The sequence below is a fragment of the Myodes glareolus genome, chromosome 10 (assembly GCF_982192425.1).
Source record: "Myodes glareolus chromosome 10, mMyoGla1.1, whole genome shotgun sequence".
Classification (NCBI taxonomy): Eukaryota; Metazoa; Chordata; class Mammalia; order Rodentia; family Cricetidae; genus Myodes; species Myodes glareolus.
The window spans coordinates 17,523,176-17,542,182 of NC_142035.1; the positions used below are offsets into that span (position 1 = coordinate 17,523,176).

At 43.1% G+C, this 19,007-nt stretch overlaps 1 protein-coding gene across 12 annotated transcripts in view; it reads left to right on the forward strand.

Moving 5' to 3' along the window:
- Ptprt (protein tyrosine phosphatase receptor type T) overlaps positions 1 to 19,007 on the forward strand; it is a 1,106,759-nt gene that overhangs the window by 1,018,718 nt on the left and 69,034 nt on the right. For 8 of the 12 annotated variants that reach the window (XM_085697062.2, XM_085697064.2, XM_085697070.2 and 5 more), the window contains one exon: positions 1,751 to 1,941. In XM_085697062.2, coding sequence (XP_085553188.2) covers positions 1,751 to 1,941 — 191 coding nt within the window. The remainder of the gene's footprint in view (positions 1 to 1,750; positions 1,942 to 19,007) is intronic. The other 4 variants (XM_085697063.2, XM_085697071.2, XM_085697068.2 and 1 more) reach the window with 1 other exon arrangement.

The window sequence follows — 19,007 nt, forward strand, 5'->3', positions numbered from 1 at the left end:
GCTGAGACCATAGGCGACACACAGACACTTCAGCCCCTGATGAGGTGTGGCCCAGTCGGTGTCTCAAGCTCAGGCTAAACAAATCCATAGCTTGTCCACCCTGGAGATGGTAACAGGTGGGGTCAGACGGAAAGGAGGAAAGAGAAAAATGTTACCCTGACTCAACACAGATGAGCATATGAGGAAATCAAGACTCTCATCCCAGAACTGAGTGGGTTCCCTAGACATTATACTTTAATACTAAAGCCAAGAGGGGTTGGTTAAGTGTGACTAACTGGTTACCCTGCAGGCCACACATGTCTCCCCAGTAGCCTGTCTTGTGAGGAACTGACTTTGATGTTGGACTGGATTGTGCTTTCCAGAGAGCCTGTCTGACGGATTATTGTGACAGGAAATACAGGTTGAGGGGGGACATGGCTTTCAAAAAGACAAGTTGCAGAAAACTCTGGAATATATACTAAGCCTCTCAGGAAATGAACATAGCATAGGCTTCATGGATGTCTGCGTGGGGGCCTTAGTGTCTGAGAACATCTGGATATGCCCATCAACTGCCACATCTGGCAGGTCTTATCTCTTGTATGGTACAAACAAAATGGCCCCAGGGCAGAGACTGTCAAGAGTATTTCAGAGGATGTGAATATGCCAAGCCTAGATGATTCTGGGAAAGAGAAACTGTTTTCAGAGTGACCAGACAACAGAAAGTATTTGCAGGAGCTTCATAGAGATGTAGAGAGATTTCTATGAGGGGAAGGCATAGCTATATATATAGAGTGGGGGGTCTCATGTGGTCTGGCCTCAAATTTACTATTTAACTGAGAGTACCTGAACTTCTGATTCTCCTGTTTCCCCACTTGGATATGTAGGATAACAACCTCATGCAAACCAAGCATTATGTGATGCTGGGAACCAAATTCAGGGCTCAGCAGCATGCTAGGTGGACACCACCACCTGAGGTATATATATCCCCACTGCCGTATCAATGGGTGTGGCGTAGGACGCACATGAGAGTCGTGTCTGGTGAGAGCAAAGGAAGACAATTATAGAAATCTGCAAGGTAGGATCAGGGACATTTCAGGGTCAGGGGTAGTAAGGGGAGAGTAGACGGCAGGACAATGAAGGTGGCCTCTGTTGGAGCCCATTGCTGCAGGGCGGGGCTGGAAGGTAGAGTCCCTGCTGCCTATTGGGAGTCCAATACTAGCTATACTTCATCCTGGTGTACAACCCAAAGGAAACAAACTAGGAGAGAAATCAGACCGCAGACATGCCAAACCAGAAGCAGTGGCATGGATCTTCTGGCCAGGCACCTGAGACTCTCCTCACCTGTAGACAAGCAACTGAACCTACCTACAGTTTACATTACATTAGGCCTGAAGCTCCCTAAAGCCTGGCTTCTTACTAGTTCTGGGATTGGCGGGGATTGGCCAAGACACACAACAAGCCTATAGAAGAGTCCGAGGACAGGCGAGGGATAGTCACTAAACTGTCCCTTTGTCTTTGCACAATCAATAATCAGCCCTTGAAACTGAAATGAACCAAGGAAAACCACATGTACAGTTTGTTATTTCACCATTTAGATCTGTGCACGCAGCCAAGCCAGGGACGCGGTGTCTTTTGTCTTTCTTAATTTCCTGACTAGTGGAGTGTCCAGTTCATTCCTTCTGCCTTCCTCAGGCCACGCTGGGGGTGGGGGTGGGGTGCAAAGAACAAAACTCCCAAAGTTAGAGTTTGTCCTGCTTCTTTCTCTTTGAAGCAGACGGCAGCCGTGGGGAGCTGTCCCAGCCTACCCTCACCATTCAGACTCACCCCTACCGGACCTGCGACCCTGTGGAGATGAGCTACCCCCGGGACCAGTTCCAGCCTGCCATCCGAGTGGCCGACCTGCTTCAACACATCACTCAGATGAAGCGAGGCCAGGGCTATGGCTTCAAGGAGGAATACGAGGTAAGAGACTAGCCTGTGAGAATTTGGAGCACTAAAGCCTTGCTTCTGACCTCTGACTGTAAACAAAAACAATGCCCAGGAGCAAGGTGGAAATGCTCCATCAGGCCCACTTAATCAGAACCTATGTTTAAACTGGAACCTAGACATGGAACTTAAGAAATAGCATGTTTCAAGTCCCCCCATTTGAGAGACAACCGTTCTTCACTCTGAAGGTAGAATGGCTCAAGCCCTCTTGCCATGCACTGTAGAAAAGCCAGGCCCTTAAGGTTCTAGGTTCTCACAGGTCTCTCTGTCTTCTCCACTGTCCTGGGTCTTCTTTAGTGTCTTCAAGTGACACCCTCAGCAACTGGGGAATGACTCCCATGCTCCCTTTGCTCTATTATACAAAACAATTTCTTTTCTTCCTGCTGTCTTTGTCTAACTCTTTTTGTTTTGAATCTTACCGACTGGATCTCACCTATTACAAAGGAAAAGCATAAAGGAAAAATTCATTAAAATTGTAGTGAGAGGCTGCGGGCAGGCCTGCTTTTCGCCTCACCTGGCTCCCGCACGGCTAGCTTAGTCCCAGAAATAACAACACACAAATTGTATTCATTTAAGCACTGCCTGGCCCATTATATCTAGAGAGTTAGTTACTGACTAACTCTCATATCTTGATATTAACCCATTTCTAATCATCTGTGTAGCATCACGAGGTCGTGGCTTACCGGGAGAGATTCAGCATGTCTGACCTGGCGGCTGGTTCCATGGCGTCTGGCTCTTAGCCCTCTTCCCAGCATTTTGTTCTGTTTACTCCGCCTACCTAATTTTCTGTCCTATCAAGGGGCCAAGGCAGTCTCTTTATTGACCAATGAAAATAACACAATAGACAGATAACCCTCCTCCATCATAAAATATTTTCCTAGACCAAAGAGCAGCTCACATCTTCCTCCTCACAAAAAAGAAGTTCTCTTAGTGACAGTGGAGCCCAGTTACAGTCATCTTCCTGTTTTGTTTCCCTTCCTCTCCCCATTTCTTCCTTGGCCAACATCTCTTCAGCATCTTCTGTATGGCATGTGCGAAATGATGCCCACTGGGTATCACTCCCTCCTTCCCCTTCCCCTCCCTCCCTGTTTACTCCTTTCTGTCATATGCAGCAATGACCCATGTGTTCTACTTAGTTTCACTGTGTGCAGTGACAGTTCGTTGTCTTACCCCAGCTCAGACTAAGTTTACCCTCAGACTATACCCCCAGAACACATTTACACATAGTATTTCTGAAGTCATGGGAGGACAGGAAATCATGCTAAACTTGAGATAGCCGGGGTGCAATGCGGTAAACCATGTGATCTTGACACATAATTTTGCTATCTCAGTTTTTAAATTCTTCATCAGTTGAAGAGTGTGCCTTATGGACCTATGTGCTCCTAAAACTTTATGGGGATATGAAACAGTGGAGGGGGCGTGTTTGACACACTTTGAGAACAAAAACATTCATGCCAGTGGATGAAATTACCAACTCAGGAGAGCCAGCAGTTAATTTCAAATACAGTCTAAATCAAATACCATTTCTGTGTGTGTACTCAGTCTATTACAAGAGTCCCTGAGATTTAAAAAAAAAGTTCCTTTAAAAAATATATTAAGACACAGATTGATAGAGGAAAATGGATTTGCTTACACTTTGCCAAACCAAGGAGAGAAAGACCACAGGTTGGTGGAGGCCTTTTCTACAGCATTGTTGCCTTTTTATAGAAAAGATTAAACCGAAGTCAGGAGATACGCATGTGTCTATCACATGTTTGTCAGAGTTGTGTGATACATCTTTCCAAGAGGCAAGCATCTCCTCTAGCTGGCACCAAAGCTGATCCAGCCTTTCCCTTTCCCCAGCCTGGGATTCACTGGGGCCCATCATTTCAGGAGTCCCATAGCAAACAGGAGGGTACAAATATTTCTTTCAAATATTTCCTTTCCTGCCAGGCTAGTTACAAGACTAGCAGTTTTGGAAGACTATTGGAACAAGAGCTACAGGTGATGCTCTCGTCATCTCTGGGTCTTGTTTCCTAAAAGCATGAATGGTCCCAAACCTTGAGTCTGCACTGATGCACATGGATTCAGATCAGTTTGTTGAGCAAACACCTCAGCACAGGGTATGTTGTTTGTAAAGCCATACCCAATATTCTTAGAGTTCAATGAACCCCCAGTTATTATAAGTTGTCTTGAAATTTCAAATAGCATCCGTAGAGGTATGTAGTTCATCCGTAAGGTGTACAAATGGTCAAAGGTACTTAACCTGTTTTATGAACTTTCGATCTAAAATTCAAGAACAGAAATACAGATGCATTGGCCGTTTTTGTACATTCCTCCCTAACACATATCTTCTAAACCACCCATTCTTATATGATCAGTTGTTTGTCCTTTGGTTTTGTTTAATTCCTCTTTATACCTGTCAGCCTGTCCCAGACTTTCTAGCGTGGAAACAAACTTAATTTACAGCAAAGAATACATATTATTCCATCATTTGAGCCTCACCCAGAAATTTCACTAGTAAGGCCAGCCTTACCCTCGTTAGTTCTAATTGTATTAATCAGTGAGCTGGTGTGCCTTTCTTCTGGTTTAAAACATTATATGATTAACCTGGAGTTAATTGGAAAGCATTGTCAGTTGAAATATGCTACTTTGTAGGATGTGGTAATCCAGTTCCTTAGAAACACTGCTGTGTTTTTCTTTTATCATAAAGGCTCCTAGAATTTTCATCTTGAACATGCATTACAGATCTGCTTGAAGACTGAGTGTAGATATAAAACCCTGAGCGTAGACATAAAACCCTGAGCCTCCAGCCCTGCTGTCATACAGGCTGCTATGTGATGTCCTTGCCTGTCACCTCCCTATTCTGCTCTGCTTTCATTTTTTTTCATGCCAGTGTGTGTGGATTTGACGAGCTGACATCTAAGGGACCGTCAGCTTTAGCAAACCGCACCTTCTAAAATCCAACTTAGCTATACAGTCATTCCCAGGACTGTCCAGTAAATATCTCCTGAGTATTCGTTCCTACCAAGGGCTAGTCTAGACCTTTAGGCTACAACTGTGAGAGAAGCAAACCCATTCCCTCATGAAGCTTGTATTCTAGCAGGGGAAAGAGAAAATAGGCATAGGCTAAAAACTAAATTGCCTCAATTAAGAGCAACAGAAAACTATTGATTTATTGCAATAATTGGTTCTATGGGTTAGGAATTTGAACAGTGAACAAGAGGTACAGTTGATCTCTTCTATGTAGTACAAGGTGCCATGGTTAGGGGCTGCTGTCATCTACAGTGTCTCTTGTCTGATGTCTAATAACTGATGTAGATGTCATCTGAGGTCTCAATGGAGATTCTCACTGGGATTCCTCCAAACAGCCTCCTGGGTAGCCTGATATTCCTGGAAGGATGGTAACTTTCAAAGCAGTTGGGCTTGTCTTTGTTTGGTTGGTTGGTTTTTATTTTGTTTTTGTTGTTGTTTGTTTGTTGAGACAGGGTTTCTCTGTGTAACCTTGACTGTCCCGGAACTCACTTTGTAGACCAGGCTGTCCTGGAACTCATACATCTGCCTGACTCTGACTCCTGAGTTTAAAGGTGTGCACCACCACCTCCCAGTGTGAACTTTTGTATATAGTGACTCAGAGATCCAAAGGTGAGCCTTCTACATAACAAGGTAAAAACTGCATACCGTTGGTGACCTAGACTTTGATGTCACTTTGTGTTGGCTATGAGCAAAGATAAAGCCTCTCTTCTTCCAGTGCAGAGGGAACTCAGACCCCACTCTTCATAGGAGGACCACATGCCAGATTCTAGAAGAGGACATAAGCTACTAATCTTAGAGTGATATGGTCTGCTAGAAAAAGAGAGAGCAGAGCAAGGAATGGGGAGGTATAATCCAGGGCTATGGCATGCAAGCATGCCCAATATTAATTAAGGTAAAAGGATTGTCCTTTAGATTTGGAGGAAGGGATTTCCGGAGCAAGGCATGTACAAGAGATAAAAAAAAAGCTGGTCAAGATATAGTGAATATGTGCTAAGCATGAAGTAATCATATTGGAAAAGTAAGGAGGAACCTAGTGGCTTTGGTACATTACAAACTGCTGTAAGGAGCTTGGTTGATACTCTGAATAAACTAGAAATTTATTGCAGAGCTTGGAGAACTACAGGTGTGAATGGTCTGGTTTTATGTTCAAAGACTCCTTCTAGCTACTGAGTTGAGAGTGGGACCTAAGGAGGCAAGGTAAGGCCAGGGATGTGGTAACCCGGATGGGACAATAGTAACTCTTACTAAGGCCAGCACAGGAGTCTATAAGAAAATGGCTGCGTTCTCTATAGGTCATAAAGATAGAGCCAAGAACACTTCTTAATACATGGAGTTAAAGGAAAGGAAACCAGGATGACCCTGAAGCTAGCTCTTAGCTGAACCTCTGGAAAAATGGAGTTGCCACCAAGAGCGATGAGAAATTGCAGAGAAGTTGGATCTGGAGCAGCTGGAAGTTGAACTGAACTGAATTTGCAATGTCCTTAAGAACAGTTGGCTGTATGAATTTGACCTTGAGAAAGAAGCCCGGGCTACAGAGAAAACACTGCTAACAGGAAACTCACAAGACCAGAGGAGGTCATCCGCCATGTCAGCAGAGACTAGGACCCTGGATTTTTGAAAGTCTCGCTTTAGGAAGGTATGAAATACTTTCTATGTAGTCCATAAGGACTGAAGAGATACAGTGAGCATGACCCCACCTGGAGAACCTGAGTTTATGATTAAAATCAGACATATAGACTTATAATTTTAATTGTAGGACAAAATGCGACAATAAAAGAATGCCCAGAATTATAGTGACCCATAGGGATAGGGAATATTAGCTTGAGGGTAAATATGTTAGTTGTTTCCAGGAAGACACTAATCTAAACCAAATGTACAAAAAATAAGAATTGGGGGCTGGAGAGATGGCTCAGAGGTTAAGAGCATTGACTGTTCTTCCAGAGGTTCTGAGTTCAAGTCCCAGTAACCATATGATGGCAAACAACCATCTGTAATGAGATCTGGTGCCCTCTTCTGGTCTTCAGGGACACATGCAAGTAGAATGTTGTATACATAATTAATAATAAATCCTTAAAAAATAAATACAATTAAAATACATTTACAAAAAATAAGAATAGCAAGTACAAACAGGGAAGGAAGATCTGGACAGAAAACTACAAGCTATGTCATGGAAAAATAGACAGTAGATTGAGTTAGAGGAAACACAAGTAACTTGATTTATAAAATATGAGAGGGTGCATGAAGGGGGTTGGACTGGAGTTATTGCCAGGAGCCTATATGTCCAGGAAGGAGGCAGTATTTGGCAGACTAACGAACTTGGATTTCATTCCTGAAGTCATGGGGGTCATAGATGGGACAGAAAATTTTGAAGAAGATTTGTACTTTAAATCTTGTATCAGAGAAGAGGTGTGAGAGGCAAGCAAGCAACCAGGGCAATAATTCTTGGAAAAGATGGAAACTGTACTGTTCAAACATGGAGACTGGGCCCAGAGCCAGGATGAGCCCACACTCACACTCTGTAGATAAAGCTATAAAGTCTTCTTGTTCTCTTTGACATGGGAATTTAAGTCTCTCAATATACATTTTTAGTTTTCAATACTTTAAGCAATACATAGATTATCCCACACTGAGAGTCAAATGCCTGGACTCACATCCTACCATTACCATTTTCGTAAGTATGTGGGGGGTCTACAGTAAGTCATTCCTTGTTTCTAAGTCTCATTTCTGTCCTCATGTCCTGAAGATGAGTGGGTTGGTGAGTTGGGCAGGGTATTCCAAGAGTCCTTTGTGTAGCTAATATTATGAGAGTCTAAATAAGAACCTTTTGGCCAGACTAATTGGGTTTCCTTACCATGGAAGTCTCTGGGGCTCCCTCTCCCATGGTTATATCTCAGGATCTAGCTGATTGACCAGAGTTCAAAGAACTCAAGAAGGGCTAAGGCGAATTAACTTCCCTTACCATGCATATCTGGGTCTCAGCTGAGATTTTTAGTCTTGGCTTCAGGTTAGAATTACCTGGGGGAAAAATTTAAAACAGCAGTGCCCTGGCCATATTTCAGACCAATTAAAACAAAATGTGCTATAGTGGGATCAGAGATTTTAACAAGCTTCCTAGTTGATTAAAATATACTCTAAAAATTACTATCCACTAGTCTTAGGAAACCCTTAGAGTTTCCAGTGTGGGCCATATCTGTATCCACAGACTATCACATTGCTGACTCAATTGTCTGACCCACAAATCTGCCTGTGATAGAACACAGTCACTTTCAAAGACCATGACATGGTCATTAACTATGAGCCTTTTCTTCTTTCTTGTTTTCCCTACCCTAGCCAAGATGATTCTACTTTTTCTGGTTGCAAACAAACAGAAGATGTCATAGCATGCTAGCAAATGTGAACAGATGTTAACTAGAGAGCAGGGGTGTCTCCATGTCCTGTGACTGTGATGAAAAGAAGAGTAGCAAGTTTGGGGAAGATGAGGGAGAACAGAAAGAGGTGACTTTGTGATACAAAGAGAGAAGGCAAATGTGTTAATCCCCATCCAACCCAGACAGCCTGTCGCAGTAATGAATGGAACGAGCCCAGTAGGGCAACCAGAAGGTGTCTGGTTATCACAGCTCCATTAAGACTATTTCGGGCAACAAGGAACAGCTGTGAGGAATATGATGCAGTCTAATGAAGAGCAAACATTTGTTCATTTTCCAGCTCTGGCCGGATGCACCATGTGCACAGCGTTGGAAGGGAGAGGCCATCTTGCTTAGTCATCTGTGGGTGATGTCAGGCAGGCAGCCTCCTAATGGAGCATAACCACGGCAGTGGAAGCTTCCTGGGCAAGACAGTGAACACCCCTCAGCTGGTAACAGATTACCAGAACATCCTGTTCCTACAGGGACTCTAGCCCAGTTCCTTGATTTATAGATAAGAGGGGTTCTGGGTACAAGCATGAGAAATTAGCGGCAGATGCTCAAATCATAAATGAGAAAACATGGCCATTTTTCTATTCTGCAAAATCATCATGGCCCAAAGAAAAAAGCAAGGCTCCCACCTGTTTATCTCACTGTTCTGGCAGGGTTCAAAAAGGAAGAAAGTGGACCAGTTCCTGGAAGTGGCCAAAGGGTATTGAACCATGTGGTATCAAACTTGAGAAAGATCTCAAGTAGGTGACACTATTAACTCAATCCTTTTGGCCTATTTTTATCATTTACAATATTGATCAGAATACAACCAACAGCATTTGTTTATGTTTGATACAGAAACCCTCCCAACTGAATGAGTGATCCTCAGGATTCAGTAGAAAGTTGTTGAACCAAGAATCAAGACCTAGTTCTCACCCAGATCCCAAGATTCTGAGTAATCTTAGACAAGACTTTTCGCTGGGTGAATCCCAGTTTCACCTTCTGTGAAATGACTGGGGGTTGAGTTTGCAGCTACTTTTTAGTCTAACAGTATAGGGCTTTTTCTAATCACTGATTTGGTCAGACACACCAGCTAAGTACCCGCGGTGTGCTTTAAACTATTTCAGGCACTGGAGAAAATTAAATAAAAGAAATGAAGACCCTGTGTTAAGAAAGCTCATGTCCTCACCACAGAAGGGAATTCCATAGCTTAACTTCAGCTAAAATGTTTTAAGCAGTGGTTCTAAGCCTTCCTAATGTGTTACCTTTCAATACAGTTACTCATGCTGTGGTGAACCCCCAACCATAAACTGATTTTTGTTGCTACTTCATAGCTATAATTTTGCTGTTGTTATGGATCACAATGTAAATATCTGATATGCAGAATATCTGATTTGCAGACCCTGTGGAGGAGTCATTCAATCCCCTCCCATGTGGGTCATGACTTACAGGCTGTGATCCACTGCTTTTCAGGCACATGAGTGAAGGTAGCGAAGGCCAAAAGCAGGGAGCTGTTATTGGCATTGTTAAGATTTATTTTGGTTGTGTTGCCTGTTACTAAGATAAAATAAGATGTGTTGCGAAAGATGTGCCATTGGGCTGAGGCAAAGTGGAATATGGAGGAAACTATATACAGTGTGTGTGTGTGAGAGAGAGAGAGTGTGTGTGTGTGTGTGTGTGTGTGTGTCCGTGTGTCTCTGTGTGTCTGTGTTTGTCTGTGTCGGTGTTATCTATGTCTGTGTCTGTCTGTATCTGTGTGTTTGTACAGTGCCTGTAGAGGCCAGAAGAGGGCATCAGATCCCTTGGAGCTGCGGTTATAGGTGGTTCCCTGACTTTAGTGTAAGAAACTGAACTCGGAGTAAGTACTCTTTTTTTATGTTTTTTAAATTTATTTATTTATTTATTTATTTATAAATATTTCCACTTCCTCCCCTCCTCCCAATACCCTCCCATTCCCCCCACTCCCTCTCCTCCTCCCTCTCCAGTCCTAAGAGCAGTCAGGGTTTCCTGGCCTGTGGGAAGTTTAAGTTCCTCCACCCTCCCTCCAGGTCTAGGAAGGTGAGCATCCAAACAAACTAGGATCCCAAAAAGCCAGTACATGCAGGTTATATGTTGAAATATATGTCTCTATACATAAATGTGTGTATGTATGTATGTATATACACACACAACTGATGAAAAAAGAGGTCATGTAACTGAAGGAGTGAGGAGGGGTATATGGAAGGATTTAGAGGGAGGAAAGTGAAGGGGGAAAAGCTGCAATTAAAATAAAATCTCAAAAAAGTTCTACGCAGTGACTGTTTAGCTTGTTCGGCATGTTTGTGTATCTTCTAAGTGAAATGAGTGATGCAGGTGACTTTGAGATTAGATATTAGCAGGTGAATCAGACACCATTGGTAGGATGAGTAAACTAATTTTTTTTTTTTTTTGAAAATTGACGACAGGCCTTTACGAAGAGGAAGAATCACTGCTCCTGATCCTAAGTATTTCAAAGAGTTCAGTTTGCTCACAGGATGCTGTGTGCATGCTTCTTTCAAGCAAAGGCTACTCAAACGCTGTCTCTCATGTACCTGCCATCACCATGAGAACCATATGCCCAGGCTAGGTCGCGGGAAGCAGATAAGAGGCACATAGAACATGGCCATCCCAGTCAATGTGCCTGGCCTTGAGCAGAGCCCCAGGACGGTGAATGTATAATAGAATTCTGCTGAGTTGGAATCCCAGATGAATGCTATAAAAGGCTTGCATCTCTGAATTTTGTTGCTGGTTATTATGTAGCTGTAGCTAACTGACGGTTTGCTACATGAGTAGTTTGCTAACAGGCAGACTCTGAAGTTTTGATGTAGACCTCAAAGTGTGCATGACTGAGAAGATGGCTCAGTGGGTAAAAGCATTTGCCGGGGAAGTGTGAGAACCTCAGTTTGGATGCCCAGAACTCACACAAAGCTGGATGCAGTGATATACACATAGATACACACAGTACGCTTATGCAGAGGGGAAGGTGGAGGCAAGAGAATCCCTGGACGCTCTTGGGTCAGCTATCCTGGCACTTGCAGTGGTGAACAACAGAAGACCACTTCTCAGACAAGGTAAAAGGTGAGGGTTGACCCCCAAGGTTGTCTTCTGATCTTGACATGTTGTGCCCTGGCATGTGAATGCACACACACACATGTACACACACACACACAGCACACACTTACAGAGAGACAGAGTGATACTTTAAAAATATTTGCTTAAACAACCTAGGTGCCCCTCAATAGAAGAATGGTTAAAAAAGGTGTGGAATATATACACATTAGAGTTTTACTCAGCGGTAAAAAAACAATGACATCTTGAATTTTTCATGCAAATGGATAGAAATAGAAAACGCTTTACTGAGTGAGGTAACCCAGACCCAAAAAGAGGAATATGGTATGTACTCACTCATAAGTGGATTCTAGCCATAGTTAAAGGTCTTTGAGCCTATAATTCGTGATCCTAGAGAAGCTAAATAAGAAGGTGAACCTGAAGAAAATCATATAGTTATCCTACTGGATATTGGAAGTAGACAAAATTGCCAGGCAAACTTGGTTGCACGGGGATTGGGGGTGGAAGTAAGGTGAGATGGTTAGAGAAGGGAGAGGGGGAGGATTGGGGATGGCTTGGGGGAATGGGATGGGAGGGAGGGATGAAGGATGGATATGGGAGCAGGGAGGTATATATCTCAACTAAGGGAGCCATTTTAGGGTTTGCAAGAGACTTGATTCTGGAGGGGTTCCCAGGCCCAAGGAGAGGTCCCCAGATTGTTCCCTGGGCAGCAGAGGAGAGGGTGCCTGAACAGGCCTTGGCCCATAACCATACTGATGAAGATTTTGCATACCACCTTAGAACCTTCATCTGGAATAAGTGCTCTTAACCACCAAGCTCTCATTCTTGCTCCCACCACCAAGGTCGTAATCAGGATCTTCAACAATTCATCCCTTCTAACACTGAAGTTTAGGAAAGAATCATTGGCCCAGAAAGAACCTCTTAGAGGCTTATGTGTGGTATGTATAGCTAAGACCATGGGCTTGGGAATGAGGCTGTAGAAACAGTTCCCAGCTCAGAGCTGGAAGGGAGAAGGAGATCCTAGTGCAAGCTTTTCCAATGGGCTTGAAAATAAGGACTAAGCCTTCCCTTTTTTTCTTCCCTAAAACATCTGGAAAATAACATACTTAATTAACATATGAAAATAACATATTTAATTAGGAAGTGCTGGTTAAAAAATTTTAAGCGATTAGCAATAATTTTATCCAAAATGCAAATCAAAACTGAAATGAGCTATGAGCCCACCCTAGTTAGAATAGCTGTTGTCAGAATGGCAGGAAATAGAGAGGAGGAGAGATGTCTGGTGGTTAGGAACACGTACTGTTCTTGCAGAGGACTAAGGATAAATTCCCTAGACCCCATGTAACAACCCAGCAACCATCCATACCTCCAGCTCCAGAACTCTGATGCCCTCTTCTGACCTCTGAGGGTACCGGACACACAAATGTTATGCATACACACAGGAGAAATATTCATACAGATAAATTTTTATTTTTAAGGCAGGAAATAAATGCTAGTAGAGGATCAAGAGGTAGGGGAAATCACATATTGTTGATGGGCTTGTAATAAGCACAGCCATCGTGGAAAACAGTACAGAGGGTCTTCAAATAACTAGAAATAGAACAATTAAATAGAGCAATATAACAATTAAGTTATACCTCAAAGGAGTTTAAATCAGTATTTAGAGCAGACATCTTAACTCACAAAAGCCAAGATACAGAATCACCCGAGTGGTCCATTGGCAGATGGATGGTAAAGAAAATGTAGTATGCATACTCAATGAAATATTCATCCATAAAAATGAGACTGTCATTTGCAGCATTATGGATGAACAAGAGACCATTATGTTAAGTGAAATAAGTCAGGCATGGAAAGACAGATGACACACGGTTTCACTTAAATGTGGAAATGAAAATACTGGCTTTAAAGAAGCAGAGACTAGAGCAGTGGTCACTAGGACCTGGGCAGAGTTTGGAGGAGGGCAGGGTAGAGAAACAATGGCTTGTGGGTACTTGGGCACAAGTTGGAAAGGAAGAACAGCTTTAAAATCAAAAGTAGTGTGACTGCGTTGACAACACTTGATTGTATATTTCAGAATAGCTGCCGGAAGTTTTGAATATTCCCAACACAAAGAAATGACGTCTGTCTGAGGTGACAGATATGCTAATTACCCAATCTGATCATTATGTATTGTATAGAGGTATTGAGAGCTGCCAGAGGATACCCCATAGATATACACAATTAGTATGTGTCAATTAAACATAAGAATCTATTTTTAAAAGAATAGCTCACCTCAAGAAAAAGGCAATATGTCTTATAGAAAGAAGCCAACATAGAAAGCCTCTCACCTGTGTGGGTGGTCCCTGGGGATGTGCGAAGCATCAGCCTTGAACTTTGAGGCTGAGTCTCCCCCAGGGCATTTGCTATGTGCCTCTGCCTTGCTGCCTACAACAGCAGTTCTCCAGCTTTGAAGTATGTCAGACACAGCTGGAGAGTTAAGAAAGGGCATCGAGGCTTAGGGTCATTGGTGCCAGACAGCTACTGTATAATCTGAGGGCATGGTATAGTTGCGGGGGGGGGGGGTATTGTTGATATGAGGGAGTGTAAATCCAGAGGAATCCAAAGCAAGGAAAAAAAGTAGTGCACTGAGCATGGCCAGCAGAGTGAACGAGGTCATAAGAGAGGAGACGGTGGGAGCATGGGAGAAAGAAATGACCAAGAGGGAGGGGGCCAAGAGAGGAAGACAGAAAAAGAAATAGAGTGCTTGTTGCTGAAATTCAGGAGCTCTGTAACAATGAGAAGCTGGAGAAAGGAAAGCCATGAGCTGGAGAAGTTTAGAGTAGGGGATGGGGCACAAAGAGCTAGGAGGAGCCAGGATGCCAGGCTAGACTTTGCATCCATGATGCTGAGAAAGCCTGGAGGCCAGCATGGGCTTTGGTATGCTAATATGTATCACACATAGCCATTTGTCGAGAGTGTCTTTTAAACCTAACATCTATGAGGCTCTGTATTTATCCTTAGGAAAATTGGATAGCCACCAAGTTTGAGAGCCACTGACATAAAAATGGTCATCTGGAAACAATCTGTGGTTTGTTTGCTTATTTTTTTAACTTTGGTGTGTGTGTGTGTGTGTGTGTGTGTGTGTGTGTGTGTGTGTGTGTGTGTTTGTATGTGTATATGTAAACAGGCACACATATATGTGCATGTCCATGCAAGCATATGAAAGCCAAAGGTCGACCTCTTGGGCATCATTCCACAGGATATACTTCCATCTTCTTTTTTGAGATGGGGTTTTTCACCAGTCTGGAACTCACTGATTGCATTTTTTAGGTTGACCAGCAAGCCCCAGAGATCCATTTGTCTCTGTCAGTCCAGCACTGGGGTAACAAACTACCATGGACAGCTTTTTTTTCATATGGACTCTGAGGGCTGAACTTGGGTCACCATGTTTGTCCAGCAATCACTCTACCAAATAAATGAGCTGTCTCCCTAGCCTTTTTCTTTTTCTATGACTATAAGGTTGGATCCGACTGTATAACCCAGGCTGGCCTCGAACTCTTGATCCTCCTTGCCTCAGTCTCCTAAGTGCAGGCTGTGATTGGGCCCTTTAAAGAGTGTTTTATGACTCTACACATAGACACATGATCAACTCTTCTGACTTGATCCAAGTTCCCATGACAGATAAATACCTACACCTTGCAGCAATCTGATTTTCTACTTTGCTTCACCAGCAGAATTCATAAATTACCGTCTATTTAGTGACATGGTATGCAATAATATTTACTCTCCTGATGCCATTTTGAGTAGATGTCATTAGTCTTCCCTTCCTGCCTTCTCCATCCACATTTATAATCCCAAAGGCAATCTGCTTTGCAGCACAGAATAGGTAGCGTTTGTTGAAAGCTTAGCCTCTGCCAAGGCCACACTAACTTACACAGCACCTCAGAGAGAAACGGCAGAAGGTGTAGCTGCCTCAAGATACTTAACTGTCACCTTCCAAGAGACATTCATAATACAGATACATAGAAAACTATACTGTCTGTCGTGCACACAGTGCTTCCTTAGATCTAGGACTCTTGTATTGTCTCCCACCTGCACAGCTGGCCATGGTTGCCCTTATTATCTAGTAAGTCCCCCCACAGACTTCAATGAATTGAATATTAAGTGAGTCCATGAATAGGACTAAACCTTAGACTCCGATGGAATTCCCTACTATATGAATTCTGTATTTTGCCTGAAAAATAACCCATCCTGACTTCCTAGAAACGCCCCCATTTTAAACCTGAGAACCTATATTCCAAGAATCCCTTTGATCTGAGATAATCTGAGACAAGTGTTGCCAGGAGTCCCCGCTCATATGCTTATGCCAATCAGTTGGATGTTTCTTACGGGGCAGGTGGTAAATTCTGTGGATAAGCTATGAAGGCTTTGTGTGGAGGAAGATGGAGAGTTGGTGAACACCTTATACCTCAGGCATTGGTCCAGATGCTGTGGGCTTTGCCTCATGATCACAAAGCTCTGTGGAACATGCCTCTTCATTTTTTTATACTAAATAACTTCTATATTAATTTTGAGCATGCCTCATGCTAAGTTTTAACAAATGCACAGAACACCAACATAATCAGGATCCCTAGGAGGGAAATATTGAAACTCTCTTCCTGCTCCCACTGCGGTTTTTTTCCCTCCCCTCCTCTCACCTGAAAGGTGTACTACATCACTGAGTCTCAGATGGCAAAATGACTTCCAGTAAAAATATTCAAGCCCTGTAGTCAGCTTGCCTTTCTGCCTTTCCCCCATTCACGTGCACAGTTGCCTTGCTCAAAGTATTTCTTAACAAGAAAAGCAAATGACAGGCCCTACTAAAATGGCTCCTCCTTGGTGAGGACTCTCTGGAAGTTTCCTTCCATAGAATACAGTGGGAACAGGGAGAAATCCTGGTGGGTTGAACTGATTATGGTGGAGGCAGACTCTTGGCTGTGCCCTGAAGCATCATCCAGGAACTGGCTGATCAGCAATCCTGGGGCCTGGTTTTGCTGCACCTCAGGGCATTTCACATCCAATTATCTCCAGGGATACAGTCAAGTCAAGGGGAATGAAGGGAGGTACCACTGCTGACAGAGCTGCTAGGTTAGTGGGGCTGCAGGAAAATGAAGTGGACTGGCACGCATCAGCGCAGGTGATGAGTTGTTCTCAGAAACTATGCTCTGAAGTCTCACTATTTGGGGCTTGGATCCAAAGAAGAATTAAAAGTGTTATAAAGGCCCTTCGTAGCTAGTAGAAGAAAAGGAAATAGGCATGATTCTTATTTCTAACAGGGAAATAACGAACTAAGTAACTAAGTAGGGAAACAGAGGCAGGTTACTCAGCCTTGGGGACTAAGTTGGCACAACAGAGCCTAAGAAGGAATGATCTGTGATCATATGGTCTGAGTCTCCCATTGACACTGTGGCTTGGCAGGTGAATAACAGACATAAGAAGAGTGCTTGGAGTGGGCAAAAACAACCATTAATTCATGACATCTATCAGGCCAATTAACAAAGGTGAAAGGGGGAATTAGGTAACAAATACTTTCTGCTGTTTATCATAATGTACAATGGCTATGCTTCCTCCTCATCAAATGTTCCCAAAGCATTCCTATTGACTTTGAATAAAACTCATATCTGTGAATAAAGATCACTATCTGTGATCTGTAGGATCTTCACTGAGTCACACCTATGTGCTGTGGAATATTCCTTTACACTGTGGGAATATATGTCACTGTGATTGGTGCAATAAAGAAGCTGACTGGCTAATAGCTGAACAGAATAAGGTTAGGAAGGAGAACCAAACTAGAAGAATACTGGAAGGAAAAAAGGTGGAGTCTGGAGTTGCCATACAGATACAGAGGGAGCAGGAGATGAACATGTCATGTTAATAAAGGAAAAGAATATGGGTTAACTTAAAATGTAAGAGCAGTTAATAATAAGCCTGAGGTATTGAACAAGCACTTGTGATTAATATTAAGCCTCCAAGTGATTATTTAAGAGTGGCTGTGGGACAGGAAAACTATATCTACATCTATGTGCCACTGATACACATAATGTATACCTTTTATTCTTTCTGCTCTGGGGACCCTCCCTCAAGTTCTAGAATACCATGAGCTCATTCCATCTCAAGACCTCTGCATTTGCTTTCCCTCCACCTGGAACAGGTGGATGCCAGATATGGTATTGTTGGGCAGCTTGATAAATCTTAACTCAGAGAAGAATATCGCTGGTGAAGAGGCCGTGGGCATTCCTGTCAGCTGGGATTCAGGGATGTTTAGCCATTTTCTTTGTGGTCATGAACAATGCTCATATTTCTGTCTCTGTTCAGATGTGACTGAAGAAAGGTCTTGCAATTGTCCCTTCCCATCATGACTCTCAGAAGGGCTCTCGTCTCAGACTGGTTTCTATGAAATTTTTATGCTCAGTAGGAGAGTCCTGGGGTTCAGCTGTGCATGTCAGGCCAATTTGCCAGTACCAAGGTCTGTTTTTCTCCTTCCCAAATGTTACCTTTTCACATAGCCTGCCCAAACCTCTCTTCCTGAATTGCTCTTTGTCCCTAGTTGCTGTCTCCCTGTGCACTCTACTTCAAAGTGCACATTAAAAACTGTAATCACTTGTTTGTTGGTATGTCATCTGCCTCTCCCCACCGTAAAGTGGTTCAGAAAATAGTATCTGTCACATCTACTGCCATCATTTCTAGAACCTAGTATGGAATCTAGCCTCAGATGACTACCGTGGAAAGAGGTACCGGAAAGAGGAACATAGTCTCCTGTGTTCTGAGGAGCTGTTTTCCTGCTTCCAGACCTCACTTTCCTAGATGACACAATAATCAACTTCTTTTTTTTATTATTTAAAAAGACCTTTTCAAATCTGACTTTTGAGGATTTAATGAATACAAAGGCTCAGCTCTCCAGGAACAAGGACATCCCCAAACATATCTTTTGAACAAAAAAATAAGGACTGCCTTTAGAACGGAACACTAGGGAAGAGTGGGGAACCTTGCCACACTCAGAGGGGAATGCAAAAACAGGGCTTCACACTTTAAGAAGAAAGAACAAGAAAAGGGAACCAGAGATTGATAATAGAGGAGTATAATGAGGTGGCAATTTTGGTTTCAAAAGAATGTGATTAGCTCCTAATGACTGCCACCATTCCCTGGTCAATCTACTGTAACTAGCCACTAATGTAAAAATAATGCCCCTGGCTCCTTCACTTTGAAGACGAGATAAATCTCCCTTTCATGCTCTTACCCCTCAGATTTGTTTTCTTGAAGAGATTATCCTCTATTAGGCTGCAACTACCTAAAAGGGGAAACATATGGGTGATCAAAGTCTGCCAATTAGGGATCATTACCACCTCCCCTCCTTGGTTCTATTAGGAACACCTGTATTTGTCAACATTGTCACAAATTCATACCCATCCCCACACCCTACTCCTGGTGTCTCTCAGCCTCACTAGGGGGAGACAAAGGTCCTGGAGCTGCAGTGAGTGCCTATGTGTATCCCCAAGGGGAAGTAGCCCTCAATCATTACAACTGTTA